The sequence below is a fragment of the Sinocyclocheilus anshuiensis genome, unplaced genomic scaffold (genome assembly GCF_001515605.1).
Source record: "Sinocyclocheilus anshuiensis isolate Anshui unplaced genomic scaffold, SAMN03320099.WGS_v1.1 scaffold573, whole genome shotgun sequence".
Taxonomy (NCBI): Eukaryota; Metazoa; Chordata; class Actinopteri; order Cypriniformes; family Cyprinidae; genus Sinocyclocheilus; species Sinocyclocheilus anshuiensis.
In genome coordinates, this window is record NW_015539851.1 from 67,602 (window position 1) to 83,305 (window position 15,704).

Sequence of the window (15,704 nt, forward strand, 5' to 3'; positions counted from 1 at the left end):
TGCTGCTGCCTGAACAAGAGACCTCCTTACTGAAGTGAAAGTGTTAGCTGGTGTCACTATCTCGCAAACACGCCGGCGGATCTCCACCAGATTCGTGGGATCCCTTCAGCTCGAGGAGCCCTATCGAACGCCACCCTCCGTGCGTCGGTAGCCCCCCGGGATTGCTTGATCGGCCGGCGCCTGACCGCGAATTTAACCACCCCTAACTCCCGAACACCGGGTGCTATCGACGCGGCGGTGGTCTCATTCGAAAGCGGGCCTCTAGACGTACACTCGCGTTCAATTTGTGTTCGAGAGGATTCCTCGAGCTGAAGGGATCCCCCGAATTTGGTGCGGATTCGCCGTGCCGTTACGGAGATATGGCCGTTCAAAGTTTCAGTGGTTTTCCATAGACTTAAGCTTTAAAGCGTTTCATCCAGGTCGCCAGTAGCAAACAATGGAGCACGCCGTCCTAATCAAGCTGACACCTAGAGCCGTCACCTCTGATTTGGGACAAAGGCCTGGCGAAGGAAGGCCAGCCAAGACACTAATACATTACAAACTGACTGCTGGAGATTTTAGTGCGTCCGTCTGTGCCTTTAGGCAGGTGTTGACCCAGCCTGTTTTGCACAGTTTTTATAAAACAGCTGTACAGTTCCTCATATAATGGTTTTGGGCTGATATTCAAGTCAGAACAGGGTGGTTTAATTGAAACGATTGAAAAGAGCTGTTTTGTTCTCCTCTTTTGTCTTGCATTTATGATTGTTTAGGATAATGTCCAGTCACCACATAATGAGTCATTGCTTTGTCAACTTCCATTAGATTTCATGAGATTCCCCTTAAGGGGGTATTACATCCTCCTCCTCTCATGCAAAAACAAGTGTTACCATGACAGCGCTTGTTTGAGTGCTGCCTCGGCTTGCCACTCTAGGCTTTTCTTTGGGACACAATTGCAGCATTGTGCTGCATGACGCTTTTATTAGATGTCATTGAATTTTGGAACCTGTATGACTTCATAGAGCTCCAGTGAAATCAAATCAGCCATGATATCAATTATAGGTCAGTTTATAATAGAGTGCAACAGTCAAGTTCTTGAAGAATGTACCCCATTAATTTTCTCTACAGAGGAATTAACTTTTACTGATATTTTTAATTGATTGATTTTTAATAACTTCTAAACCTTACTGTGAGCAATGAGGTTGTTGATTGATGGTGCATGCTTTTGTTAAAGCCATCAGTTCACCTTATTTCAATTTCAAAGCTACATTACCCATGATTTTGAACAAAAAAATGCCACCAATCAAAGAATAGTGACAAACAAATTGCGGCAAATGAACTTTTTAGTGGCTGATCACTCCCATGAAGCACTGCAAATGAAGTTAATGCAATAGATTATTTGTATATAACATCATTTCATGTACATATTTATTTTGGTCATTGTTTTGTCCATAACAACTAAATATTTCACAGTATTGATGCATGGTAGAAACATTATGTTTACATACACTAATATAATCACTTTTTATCGCTTTCAAACAATGCTTTCCTTTCAGATTTGAAATAAAATCTGCATTACTGCTTAATTTCACACTTCTTTTTAAAAAAGTCAGATTAAGATGCTTTGCCATGTCGTAATTAATTTCAGTCTGCGTACGAGTAAAATCCAAACAATGTTTTACCACTTTATGATAATTTTTTACTGAAAATCTTGCTGTTCATTCCTTGTTCTGTGAAACTTGACTGAGGTTATGTTTACATTAAAATAATATACTACAAACTGTACGTTTTTTTCCTTTAAATTTTTGAAAAGTTTTGCATACTGTATAGATGACAATGTTGTCAATATGGATCCTTTCAGTTGGATCCTTGAAAACAATTAAAACGCTGTATTATGCATGCCAGGCCAGTAGTTGGCGATGCCACTTTGTAAAGAACTTCTCGCAAGCCTATATACTGAACACATAATACGCATGCATATGACATCAGTTTTCACAAGGTCACGTTTTTATAGTTTACACTGAGATAAGAATATCATTTTCTAAAACTTGCACTATGAAACCCATTTTTGAAAGTTTGCATTTTCAAAACACTGTTATCGTGTAAACGACCAGCCAAAACACATGAAAAGTAACCAAGGGGGCAGAGCTTAGCAAAGGGTGAAATGTGCTGATGATTAAAAAAAAATTTTCAGTAACCGAGAGACAAGTTTTTTTTTTTTTGTGGTAAGCAACAGATGTTGTCAAAAGAGTGTAGCTTTTGTTTAAAACGGTCCATTAACCACCATTAGGGATAGATGTGACGTGAACTGAATTCTGTTTTAGTCTGAATTTGCAAATTCAAAGCACCTGCATGTGCTTTGGCAGGTCATAGAAAGGTCTTTCTAAGGTGATGTCATGTGCTTTGACAGCAGATCTTTTATTTAAGGCTCTTTATAGCATGGACTGTTTGTGGGCGGAAGGGTACAGAATAGCTTGGCAGGATTTTCTGGTTACACGGGCCGTCACAACTTTAAGGAGTGTGCGTCTGGCCATCAGCCCACCATGAACTCCCCGGGCAGCTGTTCAAAGGTAGAATTTTTTTTGTTGACACCAGACACCCTAACGCTCAGAGGAAACGGCAGATTTATCAGCAGCAGAGCCCCTGTAAACCTGACCTCTGAGGAGATTCTGCTTCACATCATCACAATGTGTCCAGATATTTTGATTGGTGGGCGTGAAAAGCTTCAGGAAAAGAACGCATGAAAAATTGGAGATTACATCATCTACGTTAAACCTGAAATGGCCCAATGCCCATAAAACACAAACCAGCCAGACATCTTCTAGTGCAGCAGTACAGGCTTGTTTATAATGTTAAGCCTGTGTTTTGCTCAGTTTATTGTGTCTAATATGAGTTTAGCAATGTTTTGAAACAGTAATCTGGATTAGGCTTTAGAAAGGGTTCCTAATTTTGCTTGTAAGCCTTTTGGTCATGCAATATTCTTAACAGACTGTTACAGTTACTGTTTGGCAGCTTATTTGGTGCAAATAAATAAAAAGCAGTAATGTACAGTGGCCGAGAGAGCTCAACGCGCTGCAACTTAAGAAAACACATGCAAATTGAAAAAACACCAGCAAATTAAGAAAACATCATCAGTTTGACAACACACGCGCTGCAAATCCTCACAACACATGCAAATGAAGAAATGCGCTGCAACTCCTCACAACACATGCAAATGAAGAAACGCGCTGCAACTCCTCACAACACATGCAAATGAAGAAACGCGCTGCTTTGCATGTGTTGTGAGGATTTGCAGCGCGTTTCTTCGTTTGCATGTGTTGTGAGGAGTTGCAGCGCGTTTCTTCGTTTGCATGTGTTGTGAGGAGTTGCAGCGCGTTTCTTCGTTTGCATGTGTTGTGAGGAGTTGCAGCGCGTTTCTTCGTTTGCATGTGTTGTGAGGAGTTGCAGCGCGTTTCTTCGTTTGCATGTGTTGTGAGGAGTTGCAGCGCGTTTCTTCGTTTGCATGTGTTGTGAGGATTTGCAGCGCGTGTGTTGTCAAACTGATGAAGATGTTTTCTTAATTTGCTGGTGTTTTTTCAATTTGCATGTGTTTTCTTAAGTTGCAGCGCGTTGAGCTCTCTCGGCCACCGTAGTAATGAGAAGTGGAACGATTCTATCACATTACAATACGTTGCGTTTGCTTGCATGTTTGGGTGGGTAATCTAAAATGTAGCTCCACCTACATTTAAGTAGGTTAAAGAGTCATTTTTAATTTAATAATTAGCTCCAAAAGTCTGTTTTTGCTTTTATTCTAGATATGTTTCTACTGAAGAAGCCTTGTTGTACTTGATAAATTGTCTATATATATACATATAATATAAACATTTTTTAAGTGCCCACCACTGACAGATAAAGTGAGCAGGCTTGTGAATTTTAGGCTTGACATTTCAGACATTTTCTCTCATCAAGTTGTGCAGAAGTCTATAAATTCCCTGAGCAACATTGGTTTCATTAGAGCTGATTCAACACATATCTGCTGTGCTTTTCCTCTCCGGGGTTGTATCAACACCTTTAAAGCCCTTAGAAGTTTATTTTTTCCCTTCCAGCAAAATCTCACACTTTGGATGACTGGTTTGTTTTTGCAGCCCTTTAAATCTGTAAAGATGCCAGAGCGTACAAGCTAAACGTGTGTACCGAGTCAGACCTTGAGCTATTTGATTCTTCTCAGATCCTAGCAGTATTTGCTCCTAGCTGCTTGGTTATTTTTCTCACATAACATCCAAGATGCTGGAAATATCTGCAAAAGCTCCAGAATCCTGGTTCATAAGTATCTCATGAGGTTGCCTAGAGGAGACGGGGACCGCATGCATCTCAAGTGTTATCACATGAAGAGTGGATGTGCTCCAGTTTTAACAGAGGAATGAATAGCAGGATCTTTGTTAGATGTTTTTGTCTGATTATTGCATAATGTTTTGTCCTGCTGAGCAGGACCTGGGTTACTGTTTTCCTGGGCTAAGGACATCGTCCAGCTGGTGCTGGGGAGAGGGTGAGGCTTTTGGCAATGATTTATGAGCTGTTCTATCTTTGACTCAGGACTCGCCAAACCGTCTTTTTTGTTATTTTATTAACTCTTTTAAAATACTTTTTGTTATTTAATTTTCATTTATTTATGATTAATTTATTAATTTTATATAATTTCATTATGAATTTTTATTTTGTGTATATTATTTTGCAGTTTCTTTCTTTTATAGCACAGAACATTGTCACTAGCCACATTAATCATTCACAAAACCATGTTTACGACAAATCATGATTTTGTTTCTTATATTTTAGTTTTGGTGGCTTATTATGCGAACACATTTATTTGAATAGTGCACGTCACTTCAGCAACAGTGCAGTGTTTTAATCTTACAAATCAACTGAAACTATTCCTTATGTACAGGTGCATCTCAATAAATTAGAATGTCGTGGAAAAGTTCATTTATTTCAGTAATTCAACTCAAATTGTGAAACTTGTGTATTAAATATATTCAATGCACACAGACTGAAGTAGTTTAAGTCTTTGGTTCTTTTAACTGTGATGATTTTGGCTCACATTTAACAAAAACCCACCAATTCACTATCTCAACCAATTAGAATATGGTGACATGCCAATCAGCTAATCAACTCAAAACACCTGCAAAGGTTTCCTGAGCCTTCAAAATGGTCTCTCAGTTTGGTTCACTAGGCTACACAATCATGGGGAAGACTGCTGATCTGACAGTTGTCCAGAAGACAATCATTGACACCCTTCACAAGGAGGGTAAGCCACAAACATTCATTGCCAAAGAAGCTGGCTGTTCACAGAGTGCTGTATCCAAGCATGTTAACAGAAAGTTGAGTGGAAGGAAAAAGTGTGGAAGAAAAAGATGCACAACCAACCGAGAGAACCGCAGCCTTATGAGGATTGTCAAGCAAAATCGATATTCAATCCTTCTAAAAGGATCTAAATGGTTATATAATATGGTTATATTGTGAAATATGGTTAAATGTGGTTATGGTTAAATATGGTTATCTAAATGGTTATATTGTGAAATATTTTTTACAATTTAAAAGGCTGTTTTCTATTTTAATGTATTTTTAAATGTAATTTATTCCTGTGATGTAAAGCTGAATTTTCAGCATCATTACTCCAGTCTTCAGTGTCACATGATAGTTTCACAATTTGAGTTGAATTACTGAAATGAACTTTTCCATGACATTCTAATTTATTGAGATGCACCTGTGTTATGTTCTGGCCAAATCTTTACTTGCATTTGGTGCTGAGTGAGTGTTCATTATGGGCTCTGCTACCACACATACATCAGTGCCTGTTTATTCAGCCCTCACAGTAAGGCAATGCTGCCTTTATGTCTGAGACTTTGTAAGCATCCCAGTGGTTTTGGCCAACAGGCTCCTGACAGGCAGACATTCCTGCTTGGCTGTTAACGCATCATCTGCCTGTCTGAAAAAACAACAGGGTGGTCTGGAACCATCGGTGACACCAGGACCACCTGTCAACGAATTTACTACACCTTTTTGCCTTGGTGTAACATGGAGATATAGAGTCTCCAATATAAGATATTTGTCTTGTAGGATTTCCCCACTTGACCATCTTTTCCCCAGTTTCACATTGACGTTACGGCTTTCTAATTTAAAACCCAATGGTGTCATTGTTTGGCAGTGGAACACATTATCAAGAGATAGAGAGAGGAAGAGATTTGCAAATCCTCCAGTTACGCTCAACAGCACCAACAACATTTTGACTGCTAAAGAGGCTAAAAAAGGCAAAACTGATTGGTTAATATTACTGATAATTGTGCCATTTGAAATATTTATGGCCCATTAACTGTTACTAATTTGCAAAGAAGACATTTCAGCAGGGTAGAAATGTTTGTTGTTGTTGGAAATGTTTATTATTCATAAATGAGTGCAAACTTCTGGCAAATGCCCCATAGTACTTCACTCAAAAGTGCTGTGGTCTCCGTTCAGTCCCATCAGCTGCCTATAACATAGACACTCAGCCTGTGGGGAAACGCTGCTCATGACTGCCACTGTGTTCAGGAGTGAGTGGAAGAGATTTCGCTCATTAATACAAGCAAATAATGAAGTGCTGTTTGTTTTAAAGAGACGATCACAGTGGATTGGACTAAACATGGGAAGAGTGGAAAAATGTAGGCTTCGTTTTCACCTTCCACTCAACAGCAGATAAATATTTATATTTGCCAAATTTATGTTTTAGTTTTCAATAAACATTTAGTTCTAGTAAAATAAAAGTTATTCTGTGAGTTCATTTTTCCGCTGAAGCTGAGAACTTTTCCGTCGCAGAAAAGTTTCCTGGATTATTTGCACCTTGAACTTCGGCTTAAACAATAGACAGGAAGTGGAATTGTGTACAGGAAAATCCTGGTGGTTGAGTGGAAGTGAAGATTTTTAAAATTCTGTTAATGTTCCTCTTAGGGATCATGAATGTGTAATATTATATATACATTATATATATATATATATATATATATATATATATATATATATATTCAATCCTTAAATATGGTTATCTAAATGGTTATATTGTGAAATATTTTTTACAATTTAAAAGGCTGTTTTCTATTTTAATGTATTTTTAAATGTAATTTATTCCTGTGATGTAAAGCTGAATTTTCAGCATCATTACTCCAGTCTTCAGTGTCACATGATGCTTCAGAAATCAATTTAATATGCTGATTTGCTGCTCCAGAAACATTTCTTATTATCAGTGTTGATGACAGTTGTGCTGCTTAATGTGGAAACTGTAAGTTTTAGTTCATGATTCTTTGATAAATAGTTCAAATCAAAATAATAGTATTTTTTAAATAGAAATCTTTTGTAACAATTGTCTTTTATACGTGTCTTTTATCAAGACATCTCAACAACACTTTTTCAGGCCAGTTGTTTTCTGGATATTTCTTCTCTGTTCTAGTCCTTCTTGCTCCACTGAGGTTTACTCATGATATTATGAAAATAAGGCAGCCAAACAGTTCTGTAAGGTAATATGACCTTTTCTGTTCGTGCAGGTGGATTCTGCCTCTGTGTGATTCATACGGGTTGTTTGAATATTATCATCATCGGTGTGCGATTAGATCTGCAGCGCATGGCTGGTTCAGAAGATCTTATTTTCTGAAGCCAACTTGTGTCCCCTCGACAGGGAATGCAGGGACCCATTTTTTTCCCCACAGTTAGCCTGCTGACATCTCCTAGTAACCATGGTAACATGCATCAATTGACCCATTTAGAATCAAAAGAACGAGAGGTTCTGAAGGACACTGCAGTATGTGAGCATGAACAGGACGCGAAGCAAACATTGCATGAACGAAGTAGTAAACGGTTCTGGTGGGGAAATCATGGCTTGTTCATGACTTTCCCTTATTAAGTAAAATGTTCATTTTTCACTGAACAAAATGGTCACTGAAACTTAAAATATTTAATTTAATAATAATTTTTATAATGTATTTCCAGTAAAATATATTGAATTTTATCAGCCCATAAGAAATGTCATGTACCCAGATCCCAAAAAATCAGGGCAAAGACTTGCTGTCTTCCTGGCCTGTTTACATGTGCCCTTGTAAAAGTTCTGGGGGGATGAACCAGGTCATCCATTTTGAACAGTAAGCACATGTCCAGGAATTCAACTAGACAGATTTGCTGCATTTGCCCAGTGTCAATCGAACATGGTGGCAGACATTCTGGCTCACTGAAAGTAGGGATGGGTACCGAAACCCGGTATTTAATCGATCACGGGGCTAAATGATGAAAGACCGGAGTATCGATAAGCTCTGATAGCAACGGTTCTGCTATCTGTGCTAGAGAAATTAAGAAAACACACATACATTTATTTTTGCTATATATACATTATCTTGCAAATTCTATCTCACCAGAGTCGCTAGCTGTTTTTATATGCAATGATATTCAAACATTTGTCTATGATGATGCATTTTTGCTATTCGCAATTCAGAAGCGAGATCGCGCTCGTGCGGAGGAGCTTCAGCACGTGCAACATGAAAGCCCTGCTTAATTATGATAGAGGAGAGAACTAAACATTCAAACGTCTGCTTACACTTTAGGCCTGTGGCTGTTTTATTAAGCTAATTTAATTTTTTTATTTCGATTTTGGCTTTTAATTATAGCCGCATTTCTTCTAGCGCAACTTTTTTCCCTTCACAGCGGTGCGCATTCATTCCTCCCTAAAACCCAAACTTAAAGTCAGAATCAGCACAATCTGTGATTGTTGAAAAAAGGTCGTCTTACATTGTTGCTAAATTGCGGGACATGTTTGATAATAAAACGTGGAAAGCACAATCCGCACAAGAGATGCTGTTCCCCAGACTGAAATGTGTGTATGCGGCGCGCTCCAAAATGGACAAGCTAATTATACTTTGAGCTTCGGGCGTGTCCAAACGATCAAATACACACAAAATATGTCCAAATGGCCGGCTTGGAGAGTATTTACTTAAACCCATTTGATGTCTTAAGTGGACGAGAACAGTTGGGAGAAAATCCGATGTGTGTCAATATATTGTCTTAAAGTGACAGACTGGCGCTTGGGCCATTAGTTAATCAAACAACAAAATGCAAAGACAAAATCACCCACAGCTCTTAATCTGAATTACATAGCTTTAATAAGCATTAATCTATCAAATACATACAGTGAAAACTGTAATTACTTAAGTTACTTGTAATACTTAATTACTTGTAAGTACTGTAATTACTTGCCTGAACAGTAATGTTAGTAGACCTTCATGGAAAAATGAAAGCACTGTTTATTTCATTTCATTTGTATATTTGTTTTATTGTATTTGTCAGTTTGTTTTACTTTGTTTCTTTGTTCATGTTCTTACTGTATCTTGTCTTATGTACAGTATAAAACACAAAAAATGCCTGCACACTGGTGCATTTATAAATTGATGTTTTATATTAATTTCATTAAATATTTATCTTACATTTCAGAATATAAAGCAATGTTAATTCAGCTCTTAATTTGTCATATATACAGGTATATATATATATATATATATATAAATAACAAAAAGTACCGATAAGAATACCGTTAAAGTACCGAATCGATAAACAGTATCGGTAAGAGTAGTAATACCGTTAAAACCTTAACGATACCCATCCCTAACTGAAAGTGGCTCAAAGGCTCGCCATGCTTTCGAGTCTTTAATGTAAACAAACCAGAGTACTTAACATGTCAGATCAGGACAAACACTTCTAAACATAGTCATTTCATCTGTTGAATGTAGGCCACTGGGTCTAGATGTGTCTAACATAAACTCTCAGCAAACGTGTTGTTAAAAGATACTTGACAATTTTTGTTCCATACAATGATGTAGTGTCGGCTAGCTTGTGGCACAAAGTCTGGTCCACAGTGGTGCTTACTCTGGTCTGGTCAGTCAATCTCCAAGACAGGAAAAGATCATCTGACTGATGTAAAAGAGATGATGCACGGTATGTGCAGTTGAGGGACAGGTTGATTTAAAATACCACAACAGTAGATTTAAACTCGTATAAAAATTAGAAATCAGCATGCACAATTACATGTCAGCCAATTTACATTCAATTCTGAATGAAAAAGTATTTAATATCGAACTGTGTTGGATTGTACTGTACATCCCTATCCAAATCTATACACGTGTTATTTTAGTATCACTGATGTACAATTATAGATTTTGGTAATATTTTGAAGTAGATTTTATTTTTGTTTTCCGATTTCACATTAATTTTAGTTAAAGGGATAGTTCACCCAAAAATGAAAATTCTGTCATTAATTACTCACCCTCATGTGGTTCCAAACCCGTAAAACCTTCGTTCGTCTTCAGAACACAAATTAAGATATTTTTGATGAATTCCAAGAACATTCCCTCTCATAGACAGCAAGGATATTACTACTATCAACGCACAGAAACGTAGCAAGAAGATCAGTAAAATAGTCCATGTGACATCAGGGGTTCAACCGTAATTTTACGAAGCTACGAGAATACTTTTTGTGCGCAAAGAAAACAATAATAATATCATTTATTCAGCAATTCTTCTCTCCGAGTTACCATCTTCCACCATTTTGGAGAGTACCCCAGAAAGTAATCAACGTAATCAGCGTTGTTTACGTTCAGCATGCACGCCCTGTCTACTGAACTGTCTACTTATTAAAGGAGGGTATAATGCATTATAATTATTCATAATGTGCCTTGTAATACATTATATCTTGTCGGAAATAATTATAAATGAATTTAATCATTTATTGTTTGAATCATCGTTTGAATCATCAGTGGCAAATCCTTTAAATATGAAAAACGTACTTACAGTCTGTGAGTCAGAACAGCCGGCATTGTAGTTTAGAGTGAGCGGAGGCTGCCGGCTAGAGTGAGTGATTCGACGAAGGAGCGGCCAGTGGGCTTGCGGCAACCAAATGTGACGACCCCGGGCTGGACTCCGCTTCGTCCACGGTGAAATTTATAATGCATTATACATAAAGGCTTTTAAGTAAAGTGTTACTACTATTTTAAATATGTCTATAGTTTTGTTTCGTTTCATTTTAAGTAACTTAAACTAGATAAAAATGAGAAATGTTGACTTGGCAACTAGCTGAAACTAAATAAAAGGCTTTTTATTTCAGTTAATATTTATTTTATTTCAAGTCAAGAATTTTTTAATGGTTTTAGTTTTAGTTATATATATAATAACCATTACCTATAGAGTACATGTCAATTATGTCAGTATATTCAGAACTAATTGTATTAAAATGATTTTCTTTTATAAAGAAATATTTCTTGTTTCTACAGAGGTGCTGATTAAAGTCCAGGTATTTGACAACAGCAACCTGTCACCTTTAAAGGAATCCACAGTTCAGGTGTGTGGAAACCAGACGGTCTTAGCATCCAGCCTTGCAGGAGGAGATGGGATTGTCACACTTACGTTCCTGTACCGGCCAGGAACATGGGTCATCGTCACGGCATCAAAGCATGGATTTGTCACAAACTCGGCACCCTGGCATGCCAACCGCATCCCGCGTGAGTACTTCCTGTACTACTATAGCACTGAACATTTTTGACATGGTGTCAGGGAAAGCCTGCAGATTATTGTTAGAAACAGAGTGTTTGGTTTCATTCTGAAATTCACACGCATTAACTGGACTTCCTGTCAAAACTGCTAGAGCAAGACCAGTTGGTGTTTATGGGCTTCTCTGGAATCATGTTAATCCCTTATTAAAAATGAGGAGTATAGCTTAAACATTTGCCTGCAGATTAAGTGGTCCCTGGTTTCAATCTAGATGACCAATTTATACCATTTAATTTGGTTGCTTTTGAGTAAAAAAAATTTATCCAATAACCCCTGATTTATATCCGTATTTAGCACATGCTTTTATCCAAAGCATCTTAAAGTGCATTTAAGGTGAACGTATTATTGGTTTATTAGCCATTACATTGTCATTTCAAGTGCAACTGTTAGCATGATGACATTTTTGCTCATGGCCTCAGTGAACTTTCCAAATCTGAGGAGTGATTTGCGATCTGTTGGCTACATCCTATTGTTTAGATGAACCATCTAGATCTGTAATCCAGATGGAGCTTTGCACACAAATGGACAGGAATGTTAAACAACACTCACTGGGGTGTGGGTCATGCCGACCCGCTTTGTGATACCTAGCAGCTGTTCGGAGTCGGGCCCCAGACGGTCATGTCCTCTTTTGACTCTCTCGCTCTACGATTGGTTTCATTTATTTGCACAAAAGCGTGTTCTCCGCCGCCCCTCTCTCCACCCAAACCCCACCCAGTTATGCGGTCAGACCTCTGGGGAGGGGAGGCAGTGAAATCATGTATTTCAGCATAAAGCTGTCTGTACGAGCAGCTGGAAGCCACTTAGCCAGTGGGGTTACAGATATGGAGGCAGCCAGCAAATGTGGCTCCACGTCGTGCCAGACCAGCCGGGCTGGTGGATGAAGGCATCTTTAGTATGACATTAGCCTCTTGGGGGGGGGTATTACACACATTCCTATTGAGTCACACCAAATTAGGAAATGCTGTCAGAAATGTGGACGACCAAGATTGTGTAGATGAAATGAAGTTAAGGTAGAAAGGAGGTTTTTGAATGAATTAAATTGTGGGGACAGATCAGATGAAGTTTATGTTATACAGGTCAATTTACAGCAATCAATTTAAAGGGGTCATGACATGAGAAATCAAATTTGCCTTGATCTTTTGGCATATAAGAGTTCTTTGTACCATTAAAACATCCTGCAAATTTCATTGCTTAAAATGTCCTCCTCATTATAAACAAAGCATTTATTTAATCAGGCTCCAAAAACAGCTTGTTTTGGGCCTGAGGTGCAAGGTGACGTCACCTGGGCACAAACATTTGCATAAACACCGCCTCCAGAGCAAGACACCGACGAATAGTCTTCTTCACCCCATACACTGGCATTCAGTCGCTTAATGGCTTGACACTTGATTACGCTGAATGCGAGTGTTGCGTCGGGTCAAAATAGAATTACAATCTAATTACTAGTAATTACAATAAATAGAAATTACAATCACTGCTGCTATCTTGTCTACACTGGATACAGTGTACAGATGCACGTTTGCTTTCTGACAGTCCGTGCACTCTAATCTGTCGTCAATAGGACAAATGGAGTGAAAGAACTTTTGCTTTGACGCGTTTGGTTTAAACAGCTCGTTCGCAACTTTGTACAGATATCAGAAGGATGCCAGCATAAGGAACAAGTGGATAGATTATTTTTAATGGCATCCCGGATTGTATCAGAGGATTGTTCAGAGGGTTGCACAGGTCGTTTTAGAGAGAGGGTCAGAATGAGGGTTGAAAATTATCATTTTTCCACATATTTATTTGTTTTGTTTTTTGTGCAAAAAACTTTATTAACATTATAAGTAAACCTCAAGGAACATTAAAAAAAAAAAATAATAAAAATCCATCTCATGACCCTAGACTATGCCCAAGGTTTGAGGGATATTAAATATTTATTTTATATATATATATATATACTTTTTTTTTGCAAGACCAACAAACCAACATTTGGTATTATTTTAATATGCTTTTACTTGGCCATGTAGTTTCTTAAAGATAAAGTTCCCTTGCCAGTAAACTTGTATTATGGCTGCTCCTTGTGTCACGACTCAAATTAAATACAGTTGGTAAGTAAAGTTTGGAATTGATGAAGATTTTCTCCACAAGCTCTCTGTTCAAAGTTTTTTATTTTTAAATTCATGATTCATTTAGATATTTTTGTTCAACTACTCTGGTTCTGCCATGTTTGTTTTTGCATGCAGGCCATTTAACCTGTAAAATAATTAAAACATTTAAAACAATACATTTAATACATTTTGATATTTTTACAAATTAAATATTTTATACATAATAACAATTTAACATTTATATCAAATATATAAAATATTGAAAATTAGAGAAAATTCACAAGCTCTCAGTTATTCCATTTTTTAATTCAGTTTCATTTTTAGGATACTTTAATCATTTAAATATCTTTGTGATTACTCTGGTCCTATGCTGTGTTTATGTTTGCATTTTGTTTGTATAATATAAAAAAAAAACATTTATATTTGTATTTTTTTAAATACAGTGTATATATATATATATATATATATATATATATATATATTAGTCCCTGACAATGTTAGTCCATGTGCTTGCCACATGCCTGTGATGCCAGTAATGGCTGCAATAGTACTACTAGTTGACAAAATCCTTTTAATTGGCAGACTCATGTTTTCATCTGGATGGATCTTGTTTTAAAACAGGGCAGACGGATTACATGACTAGCAGGGGTGTGACAGCTGTGCGAAAGTGATGGGATGCCAGTCATTTGACCGATGACAGTGCATTGGACTGTACTCCGACCCCAGATTGCATACTGAACATCTCTATAGTAATGTTACCAATTTTTGTATATGTGACTCAGCTTTCTGAAGGTTATCATTTTCATGTCTCATCTATTTTGTACCAAAGCCATCTGCCCCCATTCCTCCTGCCTTTAGTCTCTCAGCTATGCTGAAAAAGGGTTTCTAAAAAAAACCTGACGGTGTCGTGGAGTTTTAACTGTCCCCGAAGCACTTTGATAATCTGAGTGAGTCACGCAAACTCGGGGAGAGAGAGAGAGAGAGAGAGAGAGAGAGAGAGAGAGAGAGAGAGAGAGAGAGAGAGAGAGAGAGAGAGAGAGAGAGAGAGAGAGAGAGAGAGAGAGAGAGAGAGAGAGAGAGAGAGAGAGAGAGAGAGAGAGAGAGAGAGAGAGAGAGAGAGTCATTCTCATGGAGTGATGAAGCAGTTGCTTGCGGCTCAGATTAAATCAACTGAAGTCGGGAACACTTGTTCTTTCCTCTGTTGGCCTATATCTCTTATCCCATTATGGTTTAACTGAATATCTCTATTTTACTTATTTTAAAGAGCTCATGATATCAAAATTGGATTTTGTGGCATTCAGTCCAAGTTAATATTAGCCTGAAGCCTTCTACAGAGACCCAAAATCATTTGTATTAATTTGTATTATTTGTATTTATTTTTTTCTGTAACAGAAAGTAAGGTATTTAGAATTTTCTTTTTTTCCCAGAAAAAAAGATCATATAGGTTTGGAACGACATGAGGGGTGAATAAGTGTTAATTTTTGGGTGAAATAAACTGTTTAAGAGGAGTTCACACTGACACCAATTTGCAGCACCTTTTTAAAATTATGACCAATAAAACTTCATATGAAAGTCTAATGTTAAAATTCTGTATTAATTTGTCTAAATAAATTCTAAATAAAACTGAAAACTAAAATCAATTTAAATTTAAAGTGAATTTAGATGTGTAGTATGTAAAATAGATAATCATTTTGAGATCTGCAAGATTACATTTAACAGTGTTATTAAATTATTCGTGTTTTTAAAGATTAATCAAACATTAGATGACCCTCTAATTTTGTCTGATAACATATACAGTAGTACCAATATATTGTGCATCCGTAGACATTCTGGCTGATTTCTGTATTATCAAAGCAGGGGGTGCATAGATGTGTATTGTGTTGTCACAATGCTGCAGAAGATAACTAAGGTTACAAATGATGTAAAATGAAACCACACAATGCCAATGCAGTACCCTCCCTCTCTTCATACGCACATTTCTTTGAGCTTCTAGCTAATGCAATGTGGGCAGTATTGTTGTCACTGCCTCTATTTTGTGCGCATACCTACCAA

At 37.4% G+C, this 15,704-nt stretch overlaps 1 protein-coding gene across 1 annotated transcript in view; it reads left to right on the plus strand.

The window, feature by feature from the left end:
* LOC107684633 (protein FAM171A2-like) overlaps window positions 1–15,704 on the plus strand; it is a 49,559-nt gene that overhangs the window by 3,267 nt on the left and 30,588 nt on the right. The window contains exon 2 of the mRNA XM_016480932.1: window positions 11,286–11,513. Coding sequence (XP_016336418.1) covers window positions 11,286–11,513 — 228 coding nt within the window. The remainder of the gene's footprint in view (window positions 1–11,285; window positions 11,514–15,704) is intronic.